Source organism: Triticum dicoccoides, chromosome 6A (assembly GCF_002162155.2).
Source record: "Triticum dicoccoides isolate Atlit2015 ecotype Zavitan chromosome 6A, WEW_v2.0, whole genome shotgun sequence".
NCBI lineage: Eukaryota > Viridiplantae > Streptophyta > Magnoliopsida > Poales > Poaceae > Triticum > Triticum dicoccoides.
The window spans coordinates 76,914,600-76,927,879 of NC_041390.1; the positions used below are offsets into that span (position 1 = coordinate 76,914,600).

Sequence of the window (13,280 nt, forward strand, 5' to 3'; positions counted from 1 at the left end):
GCAGACGCCATGGACTGCGGCGAGCGAGGGGGCGGCGAGGGGGCGGCGAGGGGACGGCAAGGGGACGGCGATGGGGCGGCGAGGGGGCGGCGAGGGGACGGCGATGGGGCGGCGAGGGGACGGCGATGGGGCGGCGAGGGGGCGACAGAGTGCTTCGCGGCGAGGGAGCGGATTGCAATTAAAAATTGGGGAAAGTTGCATCTGCCAAGTCAGCATTGTCCAGTCAGCAAGGAGACTAGTCAAAACCACCTAAATCTGGTGCAAAACCACCATGGGGGAGAATTGATCCGGTTTTGGAGAGTTTAGGGGCTGATTGATCCGGTTTTAGACTTTGAGGGAAAATTGGTCCATCAGACAGGATTTGAGGGGGAAAACGATACTTTCCTCTTCACAAAATCCCCGCAAACGAAAAACACTACAAAAGCTCAAAAGAGCTGGCCCAACAGGAGCGAGAAGCCCAGCAAGGCCCATTTGCGTCGAGCGAACCCTGGACATCGAGGAGCGGTGGACCAGCCGCGCCACAGTATCTCCCCGGGGGGACGCGCCGCTCCACTCCAAGCTCCGGCGACCGCGCCGCCGGCGCCGCTGAATCATCTCTGCTCCCAGAGGTAAGCAGAGTAATATGACGGCCCACGCCCTCTTCTCCCCTCCCTCCTTAGTCCTTCCCCCCTCTCGCCTGCTGGCTTCCGCTCTTGCCGTTGCTGTTCTATTTAGCTTTCTGTCGACGTGTGTCCTTGTTGGCTAGGGAGCGGAGAGTGGGAATGAATGACATCTCGGGGCAGTGGCATGGCAGGCATCAAGCTTCTGTTGGGGGATTGGGAGTGGGACTGGCGCCGATCACACATCTTAAAATTATTTAAGTCTTCAGTACATGCTGAATGCTGCATTTTTCTTTAATTATTTCTATATACTCGCAGTATCTCCGTAAGGTTGTTTCTAGAAATTGCCGTATCCCTATATCCGTATCTACTACCCGGTATACTTTCATGAATTTTAGGTGGCTGCATTCATGAATGATAAATCAACCCAATTTTCAAACAGTGATTTTCTGAAAAGATGCATCAAACCATACTTGTTCTCCACGTGAGCGACCAGTCAGTAGCCAGGTTTGGAAGTATAGAGTAGGCTTGATTATTCACTGATTGGTCGCTCTTGTGGAGAACAATGGCTTGATGCATCTTTCCTAGAAAATCACCTCTGAAAATTAGGTTGTAGCCAACTAGCCACCTAAACTTCATCAAAGTATGCTTGCTAAATTGTAAACCTTGCTAATGTCTTGCAGTTTATCTAAATTACTTCGAGTCTCGTTCTCATCATAGAATCTGTACTTTATTTATGCAATTATTACAGGTTTCTTCTGTTATCCTGAGATCAGGCTGTATTCAATATTGTTTTCCCCCGCTCGCAGGCTGTGGTCCACCCAGTAGATTGTGAATTGCGATTCACGAGAGGCGCATTGACCACAATGGCTCTAACGCTTCTCCGAGGGATCAGAACACCAACCTTATTTAGAGCAAATTTCAGCCTGTTCTGTACCACTCAACACCGTCCACTAGCTCACTTCACAACTAGGGCGGAGAGTGTGCAGACTACTGAGCCCAAAGCAGTGCCCAAGTCAATTCAACAGGCTACTAAGGAGGCGGCGGAGCAGAAGACACAAGGTTTTGAATCCGTTATCGGCATTGAGACCCATGTCCAGCTCTCGACCATCACAAAGGCATTTTGCTCCTGCCCAAACAACTATGGCTCGCAGCCTAACAGCACTGTTTGCCCCACCTGCATGGGCCACCCTGGAACATTGCCGCTTCTGAATGCAAAGGTTGTTGAGTGTGCAGTGAAAATGGGCCTTGCTCTCAACTGCAAGATCTCCATGACATCCAAGTTTGATCGGAAGCAGTACTTCTACCCGGACCTACCCAAGGGGTACCAGATTTCGCAGTTTGACATTCCAATTGCTGAGAAGGGTTACCTTGATGTGGATATTCCAGTTGAGTTTGGTGGTGGTCACAGGCGATTTGGGGTCACGAGGGTTCATATGGAAGAAGATGCTGGCAAGCTGCTTCATTCTGAATCCGGAAGTTACTCTCAGGTTTTCCTTGTTATTCCTGGTTAACTACCTGTTTTCCATTAAAATTTTGTAGTCTTATCAACTTCTCATGCTATTCTGTTATGCTGCAAATATGGCTCTGGAATCATGGAAAAAGTTGACATCCACCACAGAGCAACAGTACATTTTCTAAACCATTGCATTCATAAATGCTAAAGATGAAGAGTCACAGAATTTATTTAAGACAAGTTTGACATCTTGTTATGAACTCAGAAGATAAAGTGATACAGGGGATTATGCTTCTTATGCATTTTTGCTACAGGGGGCATATACATAGAGGGTATCAGTATCACACTTATCTATAGTTATTATGTGGTCATTGGTTTACCCCTGCCTATCATACAGAATATAAGTACCAGCATCATATCCAACTGAGATTCAAATGCGGCACAACTTCATGGGGCAAGAACAGGTGAAGTGGTGAACTGCAATTAATATCAGATCAGCATCTTTATCTCTTTGTGGCTTTGATAAAAAAAACTAAAAGACTTTCTTCCTCAAACCTAATACAAGAAGATGAGGTTGGGGGCAACTTGTAATAATGTGCCAATACATCTGTGGTTATGTGAGAGTATTTCTGAACCATGTTATTGTGTACTTACACCCTCCAATCTGAACAGAATCAAAGATGGAGACAAGAACAAAGTTAACTCAGAATCAAACAATTATGTATTGGCTAATTGCACTAGTAACTACATGTTTCAAGTGGTTAATCTGTATCTCTATTCTGGTCGGCTAGGTTGACTTAAACAGAGCCGGTGTTCCTTTGCTTGAGATTGTCTCAGAGCCAGATATGAGGACAGGGATAGAGGCTGCTGAGTATGGTGCTGAGATGCAAAGGCTTGTTAGGTACCTGGGAGTGGGCAATGGTAACATGGATGAAGGTTCCCTTCGCTGTGATGTGAATGTTTCTGTTCGACCAATTGGACAATCAGAATTTGGTACAAAGGTAATGAACAAAACTTTAAAAGTTCCCAACTGATTGTTATTCTATATTCCATGTCCAGAACATCTGCATCACGGATATGTTCTGATGATTCATCAGTACACAAACTTATTCAGGACCTCATATTACTATTTTAGGCCATTAAGGCCTGATTAGTTCTGATAAATATATCAGTTTAAATGATGATTTCCCATTATATGATAGATTCTCCTGGATTTTCTTTCAGTACAGCATACAATATTGACATTGCATGTTCACATAAGGAAGTTATCTGGTTAGCCATTCAGTTGGTGCATGAAATATTTTTGAACTTTCAGAGGTTTGGTTCTCTGTGTAGAGGTTTGGACAAAAGTCCTTCATGTATGATTGTCAGTTGTGCTTGTGAAAATTGTAGATGTTTTCGTGTATCCTAGTTATTTTCTTTGCCTTCAGAAATATCAAGAAAAGTTACCAGAGTCATGGACTTCAGCAGTGTTAAGACCAATGGCACTGACCATGGAATCTTAGCAACAATGGACATTACAAAAGAACCATTTTCTGAGAGCAAGCAGTTCCTTAGATCATTAGTTGATGTATCATTGTAGTAAATGGAAAATAAATTAAAGTCCTCATTGTTTGTTCGCTGTTACTGCACATGGCAATGTGGCATGACATGCTTCTTCACTTCTAATTTCTGGCAGGTTGAAATAAAGAATATGAACTCATTTTCTGCAATAAGTAGGGCAATAGACTATGAGATCTCCCGGCAGATTCTTCTTCACAAAGGAAGCCAGGCTGATCAAATTGTACAAGAAACCCGTCTTTGGGATGAGTCCTCTCAGGTTGTTATCTCACATTTGTCGTTAGCTTGTGCTCACCTATTTAACTTTTCCTAGAGTTTCTAAATCCGTTTCTTTATCTACATTCTCAGAAAACTTTTACAATGCGAAAAAAGGAGGGACTCGCCGACTATAGATATTTTCCCGAGCCTGATCTTCCTGAAGTTGTTCTCACTAGTGAGTACATTGATGAAATTCGTAATTTGATGCCCGAGCTTCCTGAGGCAAAGCGTAGGCGCTATGAGAACATGGGACTCAGCATGCAAGATGTTATTTTCCTAGCTAATGACGATAAGGTAATCATCTTCAGTACTTCCATTTTCCCTTGTCATGGATGTGCATGCTTTGTGGAGGTGTATTTGGAAGTCCTATTTTATTCAATCAGGCTTGCTTGAGGTTCATATATTTTGTTGGATCACATGATCTCCTAATGTCTTGTGTTATACATTTAAAAGTTCCTCCAGTTTCTTGTCTCCTTTCCTGACAACCCATTTCTCTATTATTTACTGCAGCTTTGGCGATCTGATCTGTGTATGTTCATCCCAGGTTGCTCATTTCTTTGATTCCACACTCGAGCATGGCGCTGATGCAAAGCTAGCTGCCAACTGGATCATGGGTGATATTACTGCTTATCTGAAGGATGAAAAACTTTCTATTGATGAAAGTAAATTAACACCTCTGGAGCTTTCTGAAATGATTGCATACATAAAGAATGGAACTATCAGTGGGAAAATTGCCAAGGAGGTACATTGCTTAACTAAATTCTTTTTTTATCTACGCTGGTCAAAGCATGTTATATGCAGTCTCTTCATTTTAATTGTGCTACGCTGCTGCTGCACTAATTCTGGCATCCAGAACTTGATACTCGAAAGTTTCTTTTGTACTCCCTCTGTTTCTTTTTGTAGGGTCTATTTTGATTGGTTAAGACAAGGCTTAGCGCCAAAAAAAATACTCTGTTAATATGTTGTTTATGTGATACAAAAATCCTAATAGTAAGTACTAAAATACAAATCTAATGATATCAATTTTATGTTATATATACTAATGAAGTATTTGTTGGTCAAAGCCTTGTCCTGACCAATCAAAATATGCCCTACAAAAAGAAATGGCTGAAGATTTCCGTAGTAGGACACAGGATTACTATGGTAGAAATAAGTTTCAAATAGGAAAAGAGCAATTTCTGGTCTTTCCCCTGCTGCTTAGTACCAAGAGTGTTTGCAGGTTGCGCAAGAATGAACTTTAGTACTTCAGTTATTCTGACATATGTTGCATGCCTCGTGTTCTGTTACGAATATGCATTCTTCTCAGGCTTTGCCATTAGTCATGGCATTCTAAACTTCTAATACCTTCTTCCTGATTCTGCGTCTTGCAGATTGTGGTTGACCTCATTGCCAAAGGCGGAACTGTTAAGTCTGTGATAGAGGAGAAGGATCTGGTTCAGGTAAATGTGGTCACATTGGTTACTATTTGGACTCGTAGTAGTTTGAATGTTTAAAATATATAATTAATGCTGCGGCCCTGCCACCGGTTTCAAGTGTGTTGCCAACTTTTGGCTTGTAGCTTCCATCGAGGAACAACCAGACAACGAGTACCTTCTAAATGAAATTTAAAGCTGAAAATTGGCAAAAAGATTAGGTGCCCTTTTGATTTCATCAGTTTTTCTACACATTTTCTGATATGTTGTGATGAGATAATTAATGTTGTGCATGATGTAGCTGATGCTATGTCAGTGTTTTTAGTCTGTGCTTGGGTTTTCCAACTAACATTTACTACTGGGAAATGGCAGATTGCAGATCCAGCAGCAATTGAGGCCATGGTAGATCAAGTACTCGCTGACAATCCGAAGCAACTTGAGCAGTATCGGGCTGGGAAAACCAAGTTGCAGGGCTATTTTGCTGGCCAGGTTAGTTATTTTTTAGTGTGTAGCTGTGCTCCCCTTGGTTAACCTTAGTATATGTTTCCCCTTGGGTAGCCTTCGCATATGTTTCCGCACTCACGAGAGCTGACCATATTTTGGTTCCAGGTGATGAAAGCATCAAAGGGTAAAGCAAGCCCTGTTTTATTGAACAAAATCCTGGGGGAGAAGCTGAAGGGCAGCTGTTGAGGGTTTTTTCTTGGCGCATCAAGTGGTCCTTGATGACTGGAACATCGAACGAAAGCAAAACCCTGCAGCGGGAACTACAATTTTGGGCGAAAACATCTCCGATTCTGGTTTTTGTAGGCGTAGTTCTTGCTTTGAATTTGGGATGGATCTCGTTTCCCCCTGTTTAGAGCCGGATTTTGTAAGAAAAAACAATCCAGCTCACATAACACTGTGTTTGAGCTGATAATAAGAATGGAGTAGTGTGCTGTACAGATGAATTATCTGCGTAGAGTTACATGTTACTATATCCCGTTTTTCTATTTATTGTTTTACATCCTAGAACTTCAAATGTGAGCATCTACATTTTGGTTGTATGCAGCTGTAAACTTTTTTTTTTCATTTGGAATTTAGACCACTGCATCACCAATATTTCTTCACTGAAATAAGCTGACATTTGTGGCAACACCCTTCCAAAATTTTCAAACGCACGTCCGGTAGGACCGTAAGGTATATGTGAAGAAATGTACGTTTAAATTGGTGTTTCAATTTTATAGAAGAAGCAACCGTGGGCACACAGCGGAAAAATTGTACATTTTGCTTCAGTGATTCACAAAAAGGCTGATCACTTGCTTGTCAACACTTGAATGGCGTGAATTCTTGGTATGGAGGCAGTTACAGCATGCTAGTCAACTGCAGTGTGTTGCGAAAGAAACCTCCTTCCGGCGCCCTATGTTTCATGCACAATGGGCGACGCGCAACTAGCTGCGGCTTGTCGATGTACCACCACAACATTGATAACCTTTTTCCAACTTCCATTTGGTGGCCACCTAAAAAATTGTTGGTTAAACTATTGGGACATTCATATACAATGGAACGCGAAAGAAGCAGAGAAAACAACAATGCATATGCAATATCAAGAGTTAAACATTACGTTCATTCCTTGATGTATGGCACTGCATACCTCTATGTATAACTGAGCTAGTCAAATCTTATGGCACTGATGGCAAGCGCAGGAGCTAATTACATAAATCTCTATTAGTGCCTCCTCGCATCCAAATTATACTTTGAAACATGACATTCTCAGACACAAAAAGAAAGTGGATATAGCCAGTAACAGATCACTTAGGCATGATCTCATCACTTCCTTTCATAAATTTGAACTGCGGGAGGTCACTCTTGGGAAAGAGCTACTTATGAGAAATTGAAACTCTTGTTCCACTGGGGAGGCCTAAAGATGTGATCAATTTTTTTTCAAAGCATATGCTCTATTTACCAGCTCAACGAGTCTGAACATACTACAAACCCCTGCCACTACCTGATTTTGTTTGGACTTTGTTGAGGGGTCAACTATTTTTTAGAACACTAGTTGTGGTAGATAGATTCATCAAATATGTTCACTTTCTCTTTATTGAACACCTTACCACGGTGATGAAAGTTGCTGGAGTTTTCTCAGAGAATACCTTCAAAGTACATGGCCTTCTTTTTGGTATAGTCATTGATAGAGATAATATTGACGAACCACCTCTGCCAACACTCAAATCCTAGGGAGCCAAACTCCATTTCAGCACTTCATATCATCCAAAACAGATGGATAAACTGAAAGGGTGAACAGGTGCTTGGAGAATTACTTGAAGTGCATGGCCTTTGACAAACCCAAGAAATGGCATTCATGGTTGGCAACAACACAATTTTCCGTACTTCTCTGAAAATGACGCCTTTCCAAGCATTGTATGGGTTCCCACCTCCTATGGTAGGCGAATCTAACCTACCGGATTCTATCAATGACGATACCCCCACATTACTACAAAACATGCACCTAGCATCTCAAAACTATCAAGGACAACTTGTTGAGAGCTTAGGAGAGGATGAAATACTATGCTGACAAAAGCAGAAAAGAAAGGGACACACTTCCGTCGGCATTCACAGGAATTTGCAACTACATTCAAGGTTTTATGGCCCATTCAGAAAGGATGCCAATTACACCCAACCTTCCATGTCAGTGAACTCAAGAAACATATTGGACCATATGGTGTGCCTACACCCTCACCTCCCTCTAGAGGACGCTCAAGGGGCAATCAAGATGGAGTCAAGAGCAGTGGTTGACAGGGTAGTCAAGATGGAGCCACAAGCAGTGGTTAGGAAACTAATTCCTAGACCACAAGGAGATATAAGCATCTCTGCGGTGAGTGAGGTGGTTGGTTAGCTGGGTCAGTAGATCAGTAGAACATACAAAGCATTCACATACATTGCCTATCAAAATCTTACAGCTTCAAGTGAATGCCAGATGAAATTTGCACCTTCTGATGGGCAAGTAAACATGAAATCTTATCCTCAGAAAAATTCAGCAACAGGGATCACATCGATGCGCTCATCACTTGCTCTAGTTTAAAACAAGGCCCAAACTCAGGGGCTGCAAGTTAAGCTCCAAAAAATACAACCACCATCAATTTTACATGTGCTATTTACACAAGGGTATAGTACTTGTGTTTTGTACACTGCCTAGTTCGAAACTGATATCTTTATGAAGACGACAACGTGCAGTACCAAGATATAGAGAACAAAAGCGGACCTAAGAATCATGAGCCTTTTCTGGCCTTCTGTTCTAAAACCACCGGATTGGCCGGGTCTCCGGGCAGCTTTGGAGCCAGAATCTTCATCCCCGCTCAGAAGCCCTCCGCCGAACCGGTTCCGTGCTGCACCTGCTTCGCTGGAGCCGCTGTGAAGATTTCTCTGTATACTGTTCAACCTTTCCAGATCCTTTTCTTTGGCATGTATATCAGTGATGAGCCTTTCAGCTTGAGCCTAGGAAGTAGAAGACCAAAAGTATGTTCTAAGATATTAGGAGGGAAGAACCATGAGAAATTAACAAGATACTGCAGTTGGTAGACTGAAGAATATGAAGCTCACTTGTTTAGCTGTCAACTGTTCAATGAGGCTATGTAATTGTTTCTCCAGTACCTTCTCCCTCTGGGCTGCGGAGAGAGGACAACCGATTTGTACAAGACGATGTAACAGCAGGAATAATTTTTCGGTGGGTATAACTGGGCATCACTTCTTAAGAAAAAAGGAAACCCACTTAACTAGTTGTCTTTGGCACTACATCCTATGAGGATCTATTAGGTTATAATTAAAGTCTGTTCAGATTTTTATGGCTACATTAAATAACGGTGCTATCAAGTGTTTATTTTAAAACAGAGATATAAAATCCCAGTCATTTTATATATATAATCCCAGTCATTTTATATCCACAAATGGATCACCCACCATCACCACACTGAACAAAGCTCTTGACACTAACAGGTACGACCATCCTTTAAGCATCATGGTTTCAGATCCATGGACCTTGCAGACAGGTTAGCTGGTTGACCACCTCACAAAGTACAATGTCACGACTAAAAAATTTCTAGTCCAACAGAAAGAAATTTGGAACCCATCTCATCAAAATTGAACATTTTGATCACGCAAGTACATGTTTGCATAAGGCAATACTAAAACTATCTTTGTTGCACACAATTTGGTGTTTCTCAGTTAAAAAAAAAGGTGCTTCCACAGATACACATGTAGCTTTAGGTGTGTTGTTTACTCTTTACTAAAAGGCACTAGCTTAAGTAACACTTGATTTAAGCATTGTGTCGTTTTGCACAATCATACATTACTAGGGATAGGTTATAAAGTATGCAAGGTAACAGCTTCAACAATCTATGCTACCTATACTAGTGCAAGTAAAGATGAATAAAATAGAGCTAGTTAATATTCTCGGGGAAAGTACCAGGACTTGGATTTTTCAAAGATTCTTCTTCAACCGAGGACCATACTTTCTCCAATCTTTGTATCTTGTCTTCCAATAATTTCTGTGTAAGATGAAAAAGTCATTGACAGCCAAACATGCATTTTTTATCTACAAACAAGAGATGCTATAAATGTCATACCAACTCCCCCTTCTTCTCTTCCAAGTCTTTAGACTTGAGATTCATCAACGATTCAGCTTCTAGCAGAGCATTTCCAGTAGCTTCCGAAGCAGCCATTGATGCTTTATGTTGAGCAGCCTCTTGCTCCATGATAGCATTGTCAACCTTTGCCTTTAAATCCAGCTCTGCAATTTCCATTTCCTGCAAATATCATATTATATTACAGTGCTATCTGTTGTGCCAGCTCCTGCAAATTTTGGCTGAAACAGGGAAGATGCATTCAAGGAGAGCCTGTTCATGAACGTCCTGCTTGAGCATTATTGGTTGGGAAGTGGAGATAAGAATAATTAATTTGAGTTAGATTGGATTGCTAAGGATAAGGATAATGTTTCGAGCCGGGGCGCCGGCCGAAGATTGGGCCGGTCGCACCCAAGCCTTGCGATCCGTCTGGATCGTGCGTCGTACAGGCCACGAGCACTACTTCTCTGAATCTTTTTTTTCCTTCTCTTGCACTTCTTCTTCCTCACGATGTGGGGGTAGTTGGAACCGTTCTTTTCCTCCATCTCCGCACCCCACGCACAGGCATGATGCCCCCTTGCTGTTAGGGGAAGCCACGACGGGGCGGAGAAGACGGTGAGGGCCGGAGAAGTCGCCATGAGGGGAGTTGCAAGAGTTTTGCGCACGACGCTGTTAACCGACGATGTCTCACGAGTCACGACCAGCCATGGCGTCTGATAGCTGAGACGATGCTATAATCGTTCTTGAGAAAAGCTTCCACCGTTTAATTTGAAAGCTTCAACCGGTAGTATACAAAGCTTCAACTGGACAACTCTGTGACCGAAGAGCTACAACCGTTTATATGGAAAGTTTCAACTATAGTTTGAAAAAGTTCCAATCGAACCACCGTGAACTAAAAAAGCTACAATCATACTCTTATAATTGAAAGCGTCAACCGACGATCCTACAATGTTGGAAGCGACATACGGAGTTGATACAACCGCTGCGCGGCGATGCTGCAAACAGGTGGGCGACGGGCGCCGATGGACGCGGAAAAAAAGCTTCAACAATGGAAAAAAGTTTCAAACGGCTTAGGAAAAGCTTCAACCCGCGATGAAAAAAGCTTCAGTCGGCTTCAGGAAAAGCTTCAAGTCTGTAAAAAGCTACAACCGGCGTGGAAAAAAAGCTTCCATTACGTGAGAAAAAGCTTCAACCGGCGTTCTGATTTTTGCGCGAACGACGATGTTGAGGACTGCGGCCGGCAGCACGGTTGTGCGGCGACAGACGTGCTACGACAGCGGCGGCTAGGTGCTGCAACTAAGAGACGGCGGGCGTGCTAGAAGGCAGCGACGATTTGCTGCAGGGGCGACCCATCCTTGTTGGAACCGGGGAGGTTGGTGCTGCGAGGACGACCGCCGGCAACGAGGGCGGCAAGAGGGCGAGGACGGCCGACGAGGGCTGGCGTCTTGAAGGATCACGGCATGGACGCGGGTGACAGGCGCCATGGATTTTTCTTTGTCCTGTTTTCCTGAACGAAGCAGTTACAACAACGAAGATCGTGCGGCTACAACCATCCAGATCGTACGTGCGCGGTAGGACCGGCCGTAAGTTTCGGCCGGCGCACCGGCGCTTATCAGCGCCCTAAGGATAAAGCTCAAGACTTGGAGTTAGATTACACTGCTAGAGATAGAGTTTGAAGAAGATTAAATTGCCAAAGGTAAGTTCAAGTCTTAATGGATAAGTCAGAGTCATGCCTATAGGAAACGATTAACTCCCACCCATGTAAAGTGGTGGATCAAGGTTCACAACAAATATGATACAATAAAGGAAGATTGTTAAATGTCAAGAATTAGAGAGGGAGAAGAATTGCACCAGAGAGGCAAGGTTGAAGGCTCACTACTCCGGCATTCTTCTTTAATATCAAAAGAGTACCCACTAGTCATTTATACATAGGACGGCTCTTGATTTGAACCACATGTTGGATCCTAATTTAAATTGTCAGCCCTACTCTTTGAAATCCTATCTCTAAGATAGCAATTCTAACTATCTATTTTTTAAGAGAGAGCTGCTGCCTAGTTCGACACTACCATATGGTCCTTGGCCCATATCACCTACGAAAGAGACTACGGAAGGGACACGAAAAACAGAGAGAAAATGGCATAAGGGTAGAACAAGTACTTAAAAGGTGCAACCATATGACAATGTACCTTCAAATTACTCTGGAGCACAGCAGCCTCCATCTGCTTCTCCTGAATTTTCTGGCGGCAATCGGATATCGCCTTCTCATAGGCGGTATTTTCCTCTTGAATTTTCACCTCTCTATGCAGTGCCTACAAAAGGTGGTCAATTTACATTACAGATATACATTTAGGAACGCGAAATTTACAGAACCATCACATCGGTTCCACTGTGAGTGGGAAATCTTGACCATAGATGTCGAAAGTGATAAGAGCAGGTGATAGAAATGATCATATCACATTATCACTGTTATCAGCAGACCCACTCCGAAACTATGAAATAGAAAAGGAGTAGTCACAGCAAGTTTGGCTCAATCACATTCATAATGGAATTAACAGCTACAGATATCCACATACGGGTAGCACTTGTTAATCACGTACTCAAATGGGATGTGCTAGGATGCGCTATTCTCAAATCGAAGGCTATTCGCATAAAATCCATGTATGCAACATTGGATCTGCGCGGACGCCAGAAACTGGAGTGTGGAAGAAGGAAGGGCTACCTGCTCCTTGGTGGAGGAGTGGGCGTTGAGCTGGAGCGCGAGGGCGGCGGAGGAGGCGAGGGAGTGAGCGTGCAGGTGCGGCAGCCGCTGCGCGACGTTCGGCGGGGGCACGCGGGCGCGCAGGTCCTGGATCGCGCGCCGCAGCGACGACGCCCGCGCGTCCAGGTCGGCGGCGCGGAGCCGCTGCTCCGGGGTCATGGCCGCGGCGCGCTCGCGCTCGGCGGCGGCCTCGTCGTCGCTGTCGCCGGCGCCGCCGACCACGTCGGCCGCCCACGCCAGGATCCCCGCCATGGCTCCGCTCCTCCTCTGTTTTTTTTTTTTTTTGACAGTTAGAGGGGGTTCCGGCGACGCGAAATCGGATGGATTGCTCCACGGAAATTGAAGTACTCCCTTCATTTTTCATACAAGCCACTATCAAAATTACAATTTGCAACTATACAAGACCACTAACATTAATCGAGATAAAATTAATAATGTTTGCCTCATATTAGCATCCGGGGACATTAATATCATTTGCGTGCAATGTTCAAGAAACCGTTACCTGGTAGCTGCTCGGTTAGTTTAGGAGTAGCGATTAATCAGTGAATCAGCCTATTAACTGAATTAATCAGTCGACTATTAATCGGTAGATTGAATAGAAACTTGCCAACATATATCTAAATTTTTTAATGTATTATTCCA

At 43.5% G+C, this 13,280-nt stretch overlaps 2 protein-coding genes across 2 annotated transcripts; one reads left to right on the forward strand and one right to left on the reverse strand.

The window, feature by feature from the left end:
• Nucleotides 1–464: 464 nt before the first annotated feature.
• Nucleotides 465–6,296, forward strand: LOC119315086 (glutamyl-tRNA(Gln) amidotransferase subunit B, chloroplastic/mitochondrial-like). Its single transcript, XM_037589758.1, has 9 exons — nucleotides 465–608; nucleotides 1,409–2,089; nucleotides 2,847–3,056; nucleotides 3,734–3,874; nucleotides 3,964–4,167; nucleotides 4,418–4,615; nucleotides 5,244–5,312; nucleotides 5,658–5,774; nucleotides 5,895–6,296. The coding sequence occupies exons 2-9, from the start codon at nucleotides 1,466–1,468 to the stop codon at nucleotides 5,973–5,975; spliced, it is 1,644 nt and encodes a 547-aa protein (XP_037445655.1). The 5' UTR covers nucleotides 465–608; nucleotides 1,409–1,465; the 3' UTR covers nucleotides 5,976–6,296.
• A 1,962-nt stretch (nucleotides 6,297–8,258) lies between these two features.
• Nucleotides 8,259–12,905, reverse strand: LOC119315087. Its single transcript, XM_037589759.1, has 6 exons — nucleotides 12,600–12,905; nucleotides 12,067–12,189; nucleotides 9,884–10,063; nucleotides 9,724–9,805; nucleotides 8,862–8,926; nucleotides 8,259–8,756 (listed from the first exon to the last, which is right to left on the reverse strand). The coding sequence occupies exons 1-6, from the start codon at nucleotides 12,888–12,890 to the stop codon at nucleotides 8,454–8,456; spliced, it is 1,044 nt and encodes a 347-aa protein (XP_037445656.1). The 5' UTR covers nucleotides 12,891–12,905; the 3' UTR covers nucleotides 8,259–8,453.
• Nucleotides 12,906–13,280: the final 375 nt, after the last annotated feature.